General features: G+C 59.6%; 1 protein-coding gene across 1 annotated transcript in view; it reads left to right on the forward strand.

Moving 5' to 3' along the window:
- PARP1 (poly(ADP-ribose) polymerase 1) overlaps nt 1-3392 on the forward strand; it is a 42058-nt gene extending 38666 nt beyond the window's left edge. The window contains exons 19-23 of the mRNA XM_084868856.1: nt 306-458; nt 1373-1500; nt 2059-2120; nt 2625-2739; nt 2916-3392. Of these exons, the coding sequence (XP_084724982.1) occupies nt 306-458; nt 1373-1500; nt 2059-2120; nt 2625-2739; nt 2916-2997 (540 nt within the window). The 3' untranslated portion in view covers nt 2998-3392. The remainder of the gene's footprint in view (nt 1-305; nt 459-1372; nt 1501-2058; nt 2121-2624; nt 2740-2915) is intronic.
- The last annotated feature ends 10388 nt before the right edge of the window (nt 3393-13780 follow it).

Below are 13780 nucleotides of genomic sequence, written 5' to 3' on the forward strand. Positions count from 1 at the left end.
CCCTCCTCCCTCTCTCCCCTCCTCCCCTCCTCCCTCCCACTCTGTCTAAACATCAATGGGGAAATGTCCTCAGGGGAGGATTTTACTTTAATGACTGCCTCCTACACCTGTGACTCGCTGTCAGCTGTCTCTGCTGGATGGGACGCTGGCTGGTCGGGTCACTCCCTCCGGCCTGATTGGACACCTTCCTTCCTTCAGGATCCGTTAGGCTCCCAGCTCAGTTATCGGGGATCTGGTCAGGCCTCAGGTTAACCGGAGTAACATGGTTTCTCTCACCTCTCTCCTTTACTGACGACTCCAACCAGATCTTTAAGATCGAGCGTGAAGGGGAAAACCAGCGCTACAAGCCATTCAAGCAGCTGCACAACCGGAGGCTGCTGTGGCACGGGTCCAGAACCACCAACTTCGCCGGCATCCTGTCCCAGGGGCTCCGGATCGCGCCCCCTGAGGCGCCCGTGGTGCGTGCCGGCCTGAGGGGTGGGCGGTGCTGTCTGCGCGGCGGGCTCCACAGAGCTTCGGTCGGTGCTTGGGCGACGTGCACGTGCCCAGCGGACAGGGCCTGGTGGGCAGGTGGAGGCTTTGGCTCGGCCCCTAGCACCGCCCCCGAGTAGGACCGCCGCCGCCGCCTGACCGAGCTCTGTCGCTGGGGTGACTGCGCGGGTGGGGGTGCCAGGCCCGGCTGTGAGTGCCGATTGGGGTGTTGGCATGCAGAGAACAGACTGGCCGTGAGCCACGCCGAGTTCCCACCTGCTGTGCCCCTGCCAGCGGGTGACCGCCATGGCGCTCCGTCTGCCTCGGGGATGAGAGGAAAGCCTGCCCAGACCAGGGTGGCTCTGTCACCCCCCTGCTGGCAGAAGGGACTTAGCGGTGGTCTTCCCAGCCTCGTTCCAGGGCTGTAAAAGGGGGGCGGAGAGGTTGTGCTGTGCCGGGCACGTGACCTGACCTTTTTGAACCTCCTGTGTCACTTGCAAAGGGAATAAAGGAATAGCCAGCACTTACTGGGAGTGCGCATGCGCCAGGCTCTAGGGGAGCGTCGATTGGCTCGTGTAAGGCCCTAGGGGAGCGTTGATTGGCTCGTGTAAGGCTCTAGGGGAGCATTGATTGGCTCGTGTAAGGCTCTAGGGGAGCATTGATTGGCTCACATAATGCTCACAGCATCCCTGAGCGGGTCTTCCCTCTGCTCAGAGGAAAAGGACGTGGGTCCAGAGGTGAAGCCGCTCGGAACCTGGCAGACCCGGGTCGGTGCCTCGCAGGGGGCGTGGGCGAGAGGAAGCAGTGCTGCAGCATCGGCTTGGCACGGCCGCTGGCACCATGACAGGTGGTGCCGCTGGCTGCGCCCGGCCAGGCACTCAGCTGTCCTTCCCCCTTGCAGACGGGCTACATGTTCGGCAAAGGGATCTACTTCGCCGACATGGTCTCCAAGAGCGCCAACTACTGCCACACGTCCCAGGGAGACCCGGTGGGCCTGATCCTCCTGGGAGAGGTGGCCCTCGGGAACATGTGAGTGTGCCTGGCTTGGGCTGGTGGCCGTGGGTGGGGAGGGTGGGTGGGCACCGGGAAGAGAGTCCCTGGGCTGGGGTGACCTGGACTTTCCCTCCACAATTACAGGAGGGCAAGGCGGGGTGAGCAGGGACCTGGGAGCGGGGGGAGGGGGGGTGGAGGAAGACCTCACTGGCCCAAGGTGGGAGCTGGGAGCAAAGGGGTTGAGTGGCCTCCCTGCCCTGGCACCATTGCTCCCCGCTTTCCCACCTCCCCCACTGCTGGTCAGAGGCAGCTCAGTCCAGTTCTAATGCTGGCAGAGAACACCTGTGGTCTGGGACGGGGCTGACCAAACCCCGCATGGCTGCCACGGCCCCGCACAGGACCGGCCTGCGCACGGGGCTCTGAGCAGGGATCGCCGGCAGGAGCCGCGCAGAGAGCCCTCCCTGTCGGGAGCCGGGGGTGGGAGCCCCCAGCAGGGCGATGGGCGAGGTTCTCGGGGTTCATCTCACTCCCTCCCTGACCTCGTCTGCGAGGCAGCCGTGTCCCCAGAGCCCTCTGAGCCGTCCTCTCTCACAGGTACGAGCTGAAGCAAGCTCTGCACGTCAGCAAGCTGCCCAAGGGCAAGCACAGCGTCAAAGGTGAGTGTCAGAGCTGCGACTCCAGCCCGTCACCGGGGCACAGGCGGAGCTTTCTCCCCGAGCCGGGCCTGGGCTCGGCGCGAGCAGCTGGAGGCTCCCTCATTTCAGCCGCTCCTGGCTGCCGGCCCGGGGTCCTCGCCGCCGCGGGGAGTCTGCACCAGCTGCGAGGGGAGTCTGCACCAGCTGCGAGGGGCCTGGGCTGCGGGTTAACCGGCTCCGCTCCAGCTCCCGGGGCACCCGAGGAGCCGGAGCCCGCTGCCCGGGGAAGGGACGGCTTTGGAATGTGCTCAGAGTGCGGCTGGCGGTGCCGCGTGCACCTTCTCGTCAGACCCCCCTGAGCCGAGGCTGGTGCCGGGGCGCGGTCGTGGCCCGCAGGGTCCTGTCTGGAGAAGGTGGAGGACGAGTTTGTCTTTAAAGTGAACACAGAGCTGACCTGGTGGCCTCCCCGCCCTGGCACCTCTCGGCGTCGGCCCAGTGGTCTCACTCGTGCCTTCTGTTCCGCAGGTTTGGGCAAGACGACCCCGGACCCCTCCGCTAGCATCACCCTGGATGGGGTGGAGGTTCCGCTCGGGACGGGGGTGTCGTCTGGGGTGGATGACACCTCCCTGCTGTACAACGAGTATCCTTCACGCAGTCCCGTGGGCAGCCCGGGGGTGGCCTCCGGGGTCCGTCCCTCCTGGTCTCCCTGCACCGGTGAGCCTGGCCCGGAGCAGCCGGTGACCGGGGCCCGCCCTGCCTCTGCCAACCAGGGCGCTCTCCGCTCGGGAACCATTGCCTCCTTGACACTCCCCCCAGGTACATTGTCTACGACACGGCTCAGGTGAACCTCAAGTACCTGCTGAAGCTGAAGTTCAACTTCAAGACGTCCCTGTGGTGAGCCGGCGCGGCCGAGGCCCGGCCGCCGGCAGGGACCGGCCTGGTGCGCTTGGCACCGACGGAGCGGAGGCCGCGGCTGGGGTGCCAGGGCGTGCCGGACGGAACCCCTCGGAGATTCGAACATGTTCAGCGATTTTTCCAAGCTTTTCAGGTCCACTGTTCAGGGGGTGGGGGTGGGGTGCCCTGCAGCCACAGCCGTGGGTAACTGACAGGAGACGGGCGGGCAGGGTTTTGTCTAGAATAGTCCTGGGAGAGGCCAGGCCACGTGAGTTCTGACGTCCTGGATCCCCAGGAAGGAAAGCCTAACCTCCCACCTCACACTGAAGTGTTCTTTCTTAGTTTCGAAGAATGTTAAGCATTTATTTTAAGGTAAAAATAAAAACTAATTTCATAATATCTAGGTTTTCCTTTGGCGTTATTGTCGCCCTTCAGCTTTGGGGTGTGACAGGTGAAGGGCTGGGAGACAGATAACCGTTCTCAGAAACGAGCTTCCCTTCGGCGGCAGCTGGCCGTGGGCGTCTCGGCGTGTGCTGGAGACACTGAAACTCCTGCCTCCCCGGTAGCTTACGTCACTGACATTTCCGAGGCCGATCATCACCCCGTTGACGTGAGCATGGCTGCGATGCTCTGTGTGTGTGTTGGTCTCACCCTGACCAGAGGTCTGGCCCACAGACGACGGGAGGCTGGCGGTGTCTGTGGAACCCCCCCCCCCCCCCCCGAGTGTGCGGGGGCGGGCACACTGCCCCTTCCGGACACCAGGCCCGGGGAGCACTGCGCCCGCCAGGCAGGTGCGCTGGCGACACCACGGCAGCACGCGGTTCTGCGGAGGCTGCTGTACATGTGTGCGCGGGTGGCCTCACGCTGCGACTGTGTGCCTGACGACAGCACAGAAATGGAAGCCTGGTGTGCCTCGGGGCACTTCGGACCTTTTGGAGGAAGAGGGGGAGTGTGGGCCTGAGGGCAGAGTCACAGGCTGAGGAGGCAGCGCGTGAGCCATGGTCTCGAACCCAGAGCCGCCCGGGACGTGTTGGCAGGGGAGACGGGGGCATGCTGCTGCAGACGGGGAAGCAGAAGCGGTTCCGAGTTCTCTGAGCTGAGCTCTGTGTGCTAGTGAGAGAGGATGGTGGCGGCCGTTTCTAACCTGGGGCTCCGGGAGCCGAGTCTGGCTACAGGTAGTTATAGGAAGGCATACACACCAGGCGAGGCGCTCGGTCTCCGATGCAAACACGGCAATCAGCGTGAACACCGCGGAGTTATCGCGTTCTCTGTGTCCTCGGTGCTTATGGACCCTTAGCACCTTTGACCTGGGACCCCCTCCCAAATCAGCCATTCAGCAAGGCTCTCGGGCTCCCTGATCCCGAATCTTCTGTATCCTTTGCCCTTCTTATCAGCCAGAGAAGCAATTGCCCTCACAGCACCCGATTAGACAGCCTTCGGGGGGGAGTGGTCGCTTCAACCAGTGTTTCCCAAACTTGACATGTGTGTCCCCCTTCTATAATTTTCGTAACGCTGAGCACCCCTCGTCCTCATGAGAACGTAGAATTAGGCGCAGCTAAGCACGGTGCAGTGCATATCCCGACCAATTCTGGCGCAACGCGTACCCACACCAGACTCTTCCCGTACCCCTGGGGGGACGCGTGCCACACTCTGGGAAACACTGGCTTAAAGGGTTCCGTCCTCAAAACTGATTTCCGAGGGATTCCCGTTTCTCTTTGCTTCTAAATGTGGAGCTGCCACATCATGTTCCAGTGTTCACACGTTAAAACTTGACGCCTTAAAAAACTTCGAAGTCTGCCCAGTCGGCACGGCTCGGCGGTTGATCGTCAGCCTACGAACCAGGAGGTCACAGTTCGATCCCCAGTGTGGGGCGTGCAGGAGGCAGCTGATCAATGATTCTCATCATTGATGTTTCTCCCACCCCCTTCCTCTCTGAAATCAGTAAGAGTATTTTTTTTAAAAGAAAATAGCCGCTCCTGCAGCTTCCCAGGGCCGCGGAGGCTGCAGCAGAGGGGGGGGGGGGGGTTTGAGGGCGGCGCTCCCCGCTCCCCAACCAGATGCGACCCTTCGGTGTACGGGCAGCACTCCAACCAACCCCCGCCGGCCACGGTGTGCACCAGCTGTGCACTGTGGAGGTCTGAGTATCTGGAATGGTTTATCTTCAACCTTTTGGGCTGGCTTTTTTTATATATATATATATATATATAAATGTATTCTTAATACTCACCTACAGTTACTTTCCCATTGATTTTTACGGAGACTGGTAGAGAGAGGGAAAGATAGAGGCATGTATGTGAGAGAAGCATATAGATTGGTTGCCTCCTGCATGAGCCCTGACCAGGGCCGGGCCAGGGAAGAGCCTACAACCAAGGTATGCACCCTAAACCAGAATCGAACCTGGGACCCTTTGGTTGGCATGCCGACGCTCTATCCACGTGGCCAAACTGGCTAGGGCTGGCTGGTTTTATTTCACTCCAATATCCCCACATCTGTTAAGGGTTTCACATTTCCCAAAGTGGTGCCCCTTCCTTTCCCTTAAATTCTGTTTCAGTTCCCAGAAGATTGGGATTGATTAATTGACTAGAGGCCTGGTGCATGAATTCGTGCACGGCGGGGTCCCTCGGCCTGGCTGGCCATCGGGGCTGATGGGGGCGGGGGTAGGGGAGGACAGACAGCCGGCTGGCGGGAGGACTGCGGGAGGTTGGCTGTGGGAGCACACTGACCACCAGCAGCTTCAGCTCCTGCATTGAGCATCTGACCCCTGGTGGTCAGTGCGCGTCATGGCAACCTGTTGACCAGTTCCTTGGTTTTTAGGCTTTTATGTAGAGAGATTCTTCTCATTTTAAGGAACTGTGTCTTCACCCTTCTGCTGTCCTCACCCTTCTGCCAAGGGCCCTTCATGCTGGGGCTAAAGCTGGCTCAGGGGTCTGGGGCAGTGATAGCACCCCGCTGCCTCCTGGCTTCTGCCGCCGGTGACTGCCTGCAGGATGAGACCGTAGCCTCAGTTTGCCCCTTTTTCTGGCTCTTCCGAGAGCAGGGCCAGCTTTCTCCGTTTCCTAGTCTCAGTGGTCGGGGTTATAATGGTCCCTGGGGGGGTGCTGAGCCTGCCTCCACTCCCCAGCCCCCCAGAGCCGTGAGGGGCTCAGCTGGTAGGATGACCCTGTGTTCCCGGTCGCCTGAGCCAGAGCTCCCAGCGTCACCCCCCTTCAGCCAAGCCTCTGGCTGCGGGAAGGTGGACCACGCCATGCGGAGCCCCTGAGACGTGGGAGCCAGCCTCCCTCTGCGTGGGGAGGGAGAGTGCTGGTCCCCGTGAAGCTCTTCGCACGGTCCCCGGCCTCGGGACCCCTCAGCAGTGCAGCCATCACTGCTGAACCCCGGCCGGGGGCGGGGGGCAGGGGGTGGTGATGGTGTGGGAGCCTCGGGTGGAAATGGAGGAACAGGGCCCAGGACAGAAACGGCGCCCTGAGGCGCGGGGAGCTGCGGGCAGACGTGGAGGAGGAGCCCAGCCGGGCTCAGCGAGCTCCGCCCCCTTTTAACTTCCTGGGAGACGTTAGTGACCCTGGCCTCCCTCAGCGAGGCCCTCCCCGTCCCCCCATCACTCATGGTGACTGAAGGGACCAGACCCCACACTGTCCCCGGCCCAGCCCCCCTCGCTGGCAGCCTGCGGGGCTCAGACAGGGCTGCCTGGCAGGTGCCGGCTAACGTTAGCCGCCGTCCGGGCTGCTCGGACTGAACGAGCCCGTGCAGCGCTGACCGGAGCCAGTGGCGAGGCTGCGTGCGGTCTGTCCGCCCGGGCCAGGCATTCCAGAAGCACCATGTCTAAAGGGAACGTGTTTCTGTGAGTCCGTAAGAGCCAAACGGGAGCCAGCGGGCAGCCAGGCCGGGGGAGCGGAGCACAGAGCAGCGCTGGCGGTGGCGGGAGAAGCAGGTGGGACCCAGCTCCCGCTGGCCCTCGCTCACAGCGGGCAGGCGGCCATCCTGTCCTGGCCACTGACCTCCCAGTGCTCCTCGGCGACGCGAAGAGCCGGCGGAGCTGCGGCCCGGCCCCTGGCATTTTGGGGGAGCTGTGATCAGAGGAAATGGCCACGGTGCTGGCCAGGCCCTCCCGGCCCTTCTGTGGAGCCGGCCGGTGCGGCCACGGGCTCAGGAGACGGTCCAGGTCCCCGCACAGGCTACGGTGGAGCAGGTTAAGAACCGTATTTCCTAGAATGGTGTCCGTTCCCTGTCACCCCCGGACAGGAAATCCGCCCAGGAGACAGGCCCTGGGGCCGGGAGAGCCGCTCCAGCCGCCTGTGCCGCCCCCTGGCCGGTGACTGGTCCCTGGAGGACACGGAGGAGCCGAGAAGACAGGAGGAGGAGGAGACCAGACCAGAGCTCCGCCTCCGGAGCTGGGCCGTGGTCATGGGGAATCTCAGCCACGAGCAAAGGAAAACCTGAAGACAGCAGCTCCAGCGGGAAGGACACGTGGGACCCCTTGCCGAGAGGACGGTGGCAGGACTGGCCCATCAGTGGTTTTCCTCGGGGTCCTCCCTCCGAGCTGCCGGACGGCACCTGGACTCCGGCATCAGCATCCAAAGGCAGGAGGGGGACTCCCTGCTCATCGCCATTCGTACCAGAAAAGCACGCCCTGGTCCCACACCAGCCCAGCGAGGCCGGACAGGCCAGGGGCCCCGCGAGGGCGCTGGGCGTGGACTGGCTGGTGTTTTGGCCTCTGCCATTAGGACCCGGAGGGTCAGGGAAGGCTGAGCTCCTGGCTTCCTGGAGGTGAGGGCTCTGGGCGCCGGGTCCAGGCCCTCGGTCCCCGGCGGCTGAGAGAGGCCGGCAGAAGCGCCGGTGTGGCTCCCCCCTGGAGAAGCCGTCGTCCCCGGGGCAGGCTCACCTCCCAGAATAGCCTGCGTGGCGGCGGGCGCTGACCTCATGGGGTTCAGCGACGCAGGGCCGCGCCGGGCACCCTGGGACGGCCGCTCAGCCTCCCCTCGGGGCTTTGCCGGGAGCCGTGTCCTTGCCCAGAGGACGGCCTGCTCTGCTTGCCGGGAGCCGAAGGCCTTGGGCCGGTGCCCAGAACACAGGGAGCAGCGCCAACTGGCCGTGCCCTCAGGCCTGCCAGGGCCGCAGCCAGGGCGCGGGCCCCTAGCAGCCTCCCCGGGGCAGGCCCGCGCCAGGCAGGCCCTGCTGGTGACCGCAGCGGGGACACCTCGAACCCCTGCCAGGCTAACGGGCATCTGACAGAACACGCCTTCCCTCCGTTGTGCTGGACGGACTCAGCTTGGGGTCAGACCGTGGATGTTTCTCCCCTGCCCTTCGCAGAGTGCTGGGTGAGCCCGGCCTGCCACTCCCTCTGTGGCTCCCGGATTCACAGTTTCAGCTCAGCGGCCGGAACCCCGAACCCCGGGGCAGGTTCCAGTCCTGCCTGAGCCTTAGCCTGACCGTGGCCTCCTCCCGGCTCCGCTGAGGCTGCGGCCGAAAGGGAGGCCGCTGCTCTGTTTCTCAGCCTCCACGTCCTGTCCAGGTTCCTAGCCGTTCCAGGGCCCCGGGGAAGGGGGCGAGGGTGGGGGCAGCAGAGGCTGGGGAATAGGACCGGCTCCTCTCCCTGGCACCCGGAGCCTGGCCTGGGGGCACGTGACACTGGCTCTTGGGATGCTCTCATCAGCGTTTCAGGGGTCCCCACTGGCTCCTGGAACCTGGCAGGTGTGTGTCTGGCTCAGTGCTGCAGTCCCCCCCCCCCCCCCGCCCCATCCACATCCCTTGCCCGGACCATGTCTAAGAGCGGGGCCAGTCCGCGCCCCGGAACTCCTTGCAGCACACTGTTTGAGGTCTCAGGCAGCTTTCCCAGGACAGACCTGTGCCTCACCCCCCACAGGCCTGGCCGGCCGGGCCCTCCCGCGGCCCCTCCCGCACTCAGCCAGGCGGCCGCCGCCTCCCCGGTGTCACCCCCTCCCAGCCCAGCCTCCCGGCCCCGGCCTCCCCTTCCAGAACCGGAGACTCGCACTCCGTTTTCTGCCTGAACCACGCACACAGGACGCTGCCTTTCTGCCTGGGAACCTGGTTTTAAGAGAAAGAGGTGGCCCCAAGGGGAGGGACTCTGCACCCTGCGGGGGGCTAAGGGAAGAGGGAATGCGGGGGGGGGGGGGAGAGACAGGTCCCCATGGGAGACCACAGGGGGGGAGCAGGAAGAGTGAAATGGAAAAGGGGCCACAGTCTTTACAGAGGAAGGAGGAGTCCAGGGGGTAGAGGAGGAGCAGAAGCTGCTGGGGGGCTGCCGGCCTGGGCTGCCCAGTGGGAAGTGCAGGATGGAGCTCCCAGCGAAACTCCCTTTTGTTTAAATCCGAGGCCTCAGCGCCCCTGGAAGGCTGTTAGCACCCAGGGCCTCTCCCTGCGGCACTGTGGGTGGTGGCGCGGCCGGGCCAGGAGCGGTGGTGAGCGGCTGGAGGAGCTGGGCGTCCTGGGGAGCAGTGGGCCGTGGTGTCCGCCCCCCAGAGCGCTGCTCATGTCCGTCCGTCCGTCCGTCCGTCCGTCCGTCCGTCCTCCGTTCTCCGCAGTGACCTCCCCCACAGACGGTCCGCTCCTTCCCGGCGTGAGGGAGGGCCCGGGACAGACCAGGGTGACAGGAAGGAAACCAGTGTTTCCGGGCAGAAGCCGGGCGGGCAGAAGGCCTCGCCCCGTTGGTTTTGCCTCCGGAGCTCAGCGAGCAGCGAGCCCAGCCCCGGTGCCTCCGTCAGGCGGAGTGGGAGCCGGCACACCCAGCGCTCACGCTCCCTCCGGCTCCGACACAAAGCCTCACCAGGAAATGACTTCGGAGAAAACCAAGTAAAAAAATTAAATCGCTTTTTTCTTATTCCAAGGAACCCTCTTGGAATTACTGTTATGGAAATGATTCCTGTTTAACAGAAAGCAAGCAAGTTACCGGGCCCTAAGGTGCCAGGACTCAGGAACTGAATCTGAGCGCCGTCTTCCCGGCCGCCCTTCATTTCTCTGCCGAAACAGCGAGAACGGCCTGTACTATTGATATATCCCTTGTCGAGAGAGGTCTTTTTTATTTATTTTTAATGTATTTTATTGATTTTTTGCAAAGAGGAAGGGAGAAGGATAGAGAAATAGAAACATGGATGAGGGAGAAACATCTATCAGCTGCCTCCTGCACACCCCCTACTAGGGATGGGCCCCTGACGGGAATTAAACCCGGGATCCTTCAGGCCAACGCTCTAACCACTGAGCCAAACAGGGTAGGGTTTTTTTGTGTTTTTTTTTTTAATATATTTTATTGATTTTTTACAGAGAGGAAGAGAGAGGGATAGAGAGTTAGAAACATCGATGAGAGAGAATCATCGATCAGCTGCCTCCTGCACACCCCCTACTGGGGATGTGCCCGGAACCAAGGTACATGCCCTTGACCGGAATCGAACCCGGGACCTTTCAGTCCACAGGCCGACGCTCTATCAACTGAGCCACACCGGTCCCGGCCAATCTTCCTCTTGAAATGGGGTCTCAACTCCCCAATCTGTGAATGTCAGGGGCTCAACACCTCTGCTCCCCTGTAGGATGAAACACATGACCAAGTGAGCTGCAAAGACTGTGGACTGAAACCCAAGAGGAGGAATGGAGAGACACAATGTGGCTCGAGGGCTTGAACTGGAGTCCAGGTTGTGGCCAGGCCAGCGTTTCCTGTCCTTGCACTTTTCCTCACTGAGGGTTATCGGGGTGCAGCTCTTGTAGCTGGAAGCAGCGTGGAGACATTTAACTTAGGGGTTCCACACAGGGATCTGGAAATTATGAAAGCTCCACTTTTTTAAAATCCTCACCCCAGCGTATTTTTTCGATTGATTTTAGAGATGGTGGGAGGGAGGGAGAGGGAGAGAGAGAAGGTCACCAATGTGAGAGACACATTGTCTGGTTACCTCCCCACGCGCCCTGCCGGGAGCCAGGGATCGAACCTGCAGCCCAGGTACCTGCCCTTGACCGGCAATGGAACCAGAGACCCTTCAGCACATGGATCAACACTAACCACTGCGCACACGGCCAGGGCGTGAAGGACTTAAAAGATTTCCTCAGGCGGAAGTTCGGTGACTCTGGGTGTGTTTTCCCATCAAAGGGATCGCAGCAACCTGTGCGGAGCAAGTGTGACAAGAGGAGGGCAGAAGAGGGCAGAGGAGGGCAGGGGCCTGGAGAGCCACGGGCTGAAGTCAGACCGAACTTCATACACGCGTGTGGGAGGAATAGAAACCCAGGAGGAAATTCAGTAAGAGAAGGTGCTGAGTCACTGAGGAGGTACAAATGCTAACAATCAGTGAGACGGAGTGTAATCTCCTGAGCACACAGGCCCACGGAAGGTTAGAATGAGAGAACCGAGGCAGCGGAGACGGACACACAGACCCTGGCCAGAGGGGGAGTGCGAGCAGGAAGCACACAGACGCCATGTGCCTGCTGTGTCTGCTTATGCCGGTGGCATGGTAACCCGGGCACACTGCGACCCGGGGCCAGGGCCTGCCTCCAAAGGCCATTGGCGAGCGCCCTGTCCTGCAAAGGAGGCACGTGACTGGTGGCTGAACCAACCGGCAAACGGGTTGACGGAGAAGCAGACTGTGGGGTCAGGACTGTGGGGTCTGCAGGGAGGAGACGAGGAGCCGGCACAGTGGTTTTGCTTCCCGCAGTTTCAGTTACCAGGGGTCTGCACCGGGGACCTGAGCTGTGCTGTGTCTCTAACATGAAACCCTGCAGAGCCGCGCAGAGCCTGTCCTGAGAGAGGTGAGTTCTGTCTTAGGGTGTCCCGGCTGCTCTAACAGACACCACAGACCGGGGGCTCACAAACAGTATGGGAGCTGACAAGGCCAGCATCAAGGTGTCCAGATTGGGTGTCCAGCAGGCCTGCCTCCTCTGTGCTCACAGGCAGGAGGGGCAGGGAGTGCTCCGGGGTTCCACAAGGCTCTACCGCCGAGGGCCATCCCACGGAGGACCCAGCGTCAGCATCGGGATTGTGGCGAGTTACAGCTCTGTAGTCAATGGCAACTTCCAACCAATCAGAAAAAGTGAAATAACAAAGAGGTATAGTTAATAAGTCAATAGAGAAGAAAAAAATGGAATCATAAAAAATAAAAGAAAGCAACAAAAAATAAAAAACAAAGAATAGATGAGGCATACAGAAAACAATCAAATGGCAAACTAAAATTCAAACATATGATAATTAACCTATATAATAAAAGGCTAATATGCGAAATTGTCCCCTTGGGAGTTCAACCAGGAGACCAGGAGTTCCATCGCTTGCTATGACACATGCTGACCACTGGGGGCAGCACGGAATATGGCAGGCAGACAGCTGCAGGGATGGGGAGCAAGTGAAGGAGGAGGTGGGGAGGCCATGGGGTGGGGAACCTGGTAGGTCCTGATCACCGGCCAGGCCTAGGGACCCTACCTGTGCACAAATTTCATGCACCGGGCCTCTAGTGTTAAATATAAATGATCTAAACATTTCCACTGAAGTCAGAGATTGTCAGGCTGATTAAAAGAGCAAGACCAAACTATGCACTAAGGATGTGTACTTTGAATACAGACAGTTTCACCTATTTGAAAAGGTAAACAGTAGTTTTGCTTCCCACAGTTTCAGTTACCAGTGGTCAACTGCAGTCTGAAAGTATTACATGGAAAATTCCAGAAATAATTCAAAAGTTTCACATCGCCCAGTGTTTTGAGCAGCATGATGACTCTCTGACTTGCCTGGAGGCGAATCATCCCTTTGTCCAGCCTGTCCCACCCAGTGCTCACGTAGCAGCAACCTCAGCTACCAGTCAGCTGTGGAAGTATACAGGGCTGGTTTCCAGTAACAGTATTTCACTCAATAATGCCCTACAGTGCAAGAGGAGTGATCTGGAAACTTGGAGTGCCGAAGAGAAGCCATAAAATACTTTGCGTGGAAAGGTACATAAGTGTAGGGGAAAATAAAGCATCATGTATGTAGGATTGGTACTCTCTGCACTTCCAGGCATCCACTTGGGGCGCGGGCAGGAGGGAGGATCTTGAAATATATCCCCTGCAGATTAGGGGGGACTGCTGTACTTTGTAGACACTCATCACAAGCAATCTAAGTTAATACCAGATAAAGAAAGCTTAAGGAATACTACCAGAGATATTTAAAAAATCATTTTATAATGACAAAGGGCCATTCATCAAAAAGATAAGAGCCCTAAACATTATCTTCTGATAACAGAAGTTCAAATTATAGGCAGCAGAAACTGGCAGAACCGAAAGGAGAAATAGACAAATTCACCATTACAGATGCATATTTAAGCAATCACCTCTCAGTAACTGATAGACCAAGTAGAGAGAAAATCGATAGGCCAAGATTTGAAAATGATCCATTAACTTGACCTAACTGATTGCAAAATACACATTCATTTCAAGTGCAAAGGTAACATTCACAAAGATGGTCCACATCCTGGGCATAAAATAAGTCTCACATTTAAAAGGACAGAAACAGCCGAAACCGGTTTGGCTCAGTGGATAGAGCTTTGGTCTGCGGACGGAAAGGTCCCAGGTTCGATTCCGGTCAAGGGCATGTACATTGGTTGCGGGCACATCCCCAGTAGGGGGTGTGCAGGAGGCAACTGCTGGATGTTTCTCTCTCAGCAATGTTTCTAACTCTCTATCCCTCTCTCTTTCTCTGTGGAAAATCAACAATATATATATATATATATATATATATCTCGAAGCTCCTGGCTTGGAGATTATAATAAATAAATAAATAAATAAATAAATAAATAAATAAATAAATAAAAGGACAGAAACAGCCCGGGTCG

This window comes from Pipistrellus hanaki, assembly GCF_964339955.1.
Source record: "Pipistrellus hanaki genome assembly, chromosome: 20".
In the NCBI taxonomy this organism is placed as follows: Eukaryota; Metazoa; Chordata; class Mammalia; order Chiroptera; family Vespertilionidae; genus Pipistrellus; species Pipistrellus hanaki.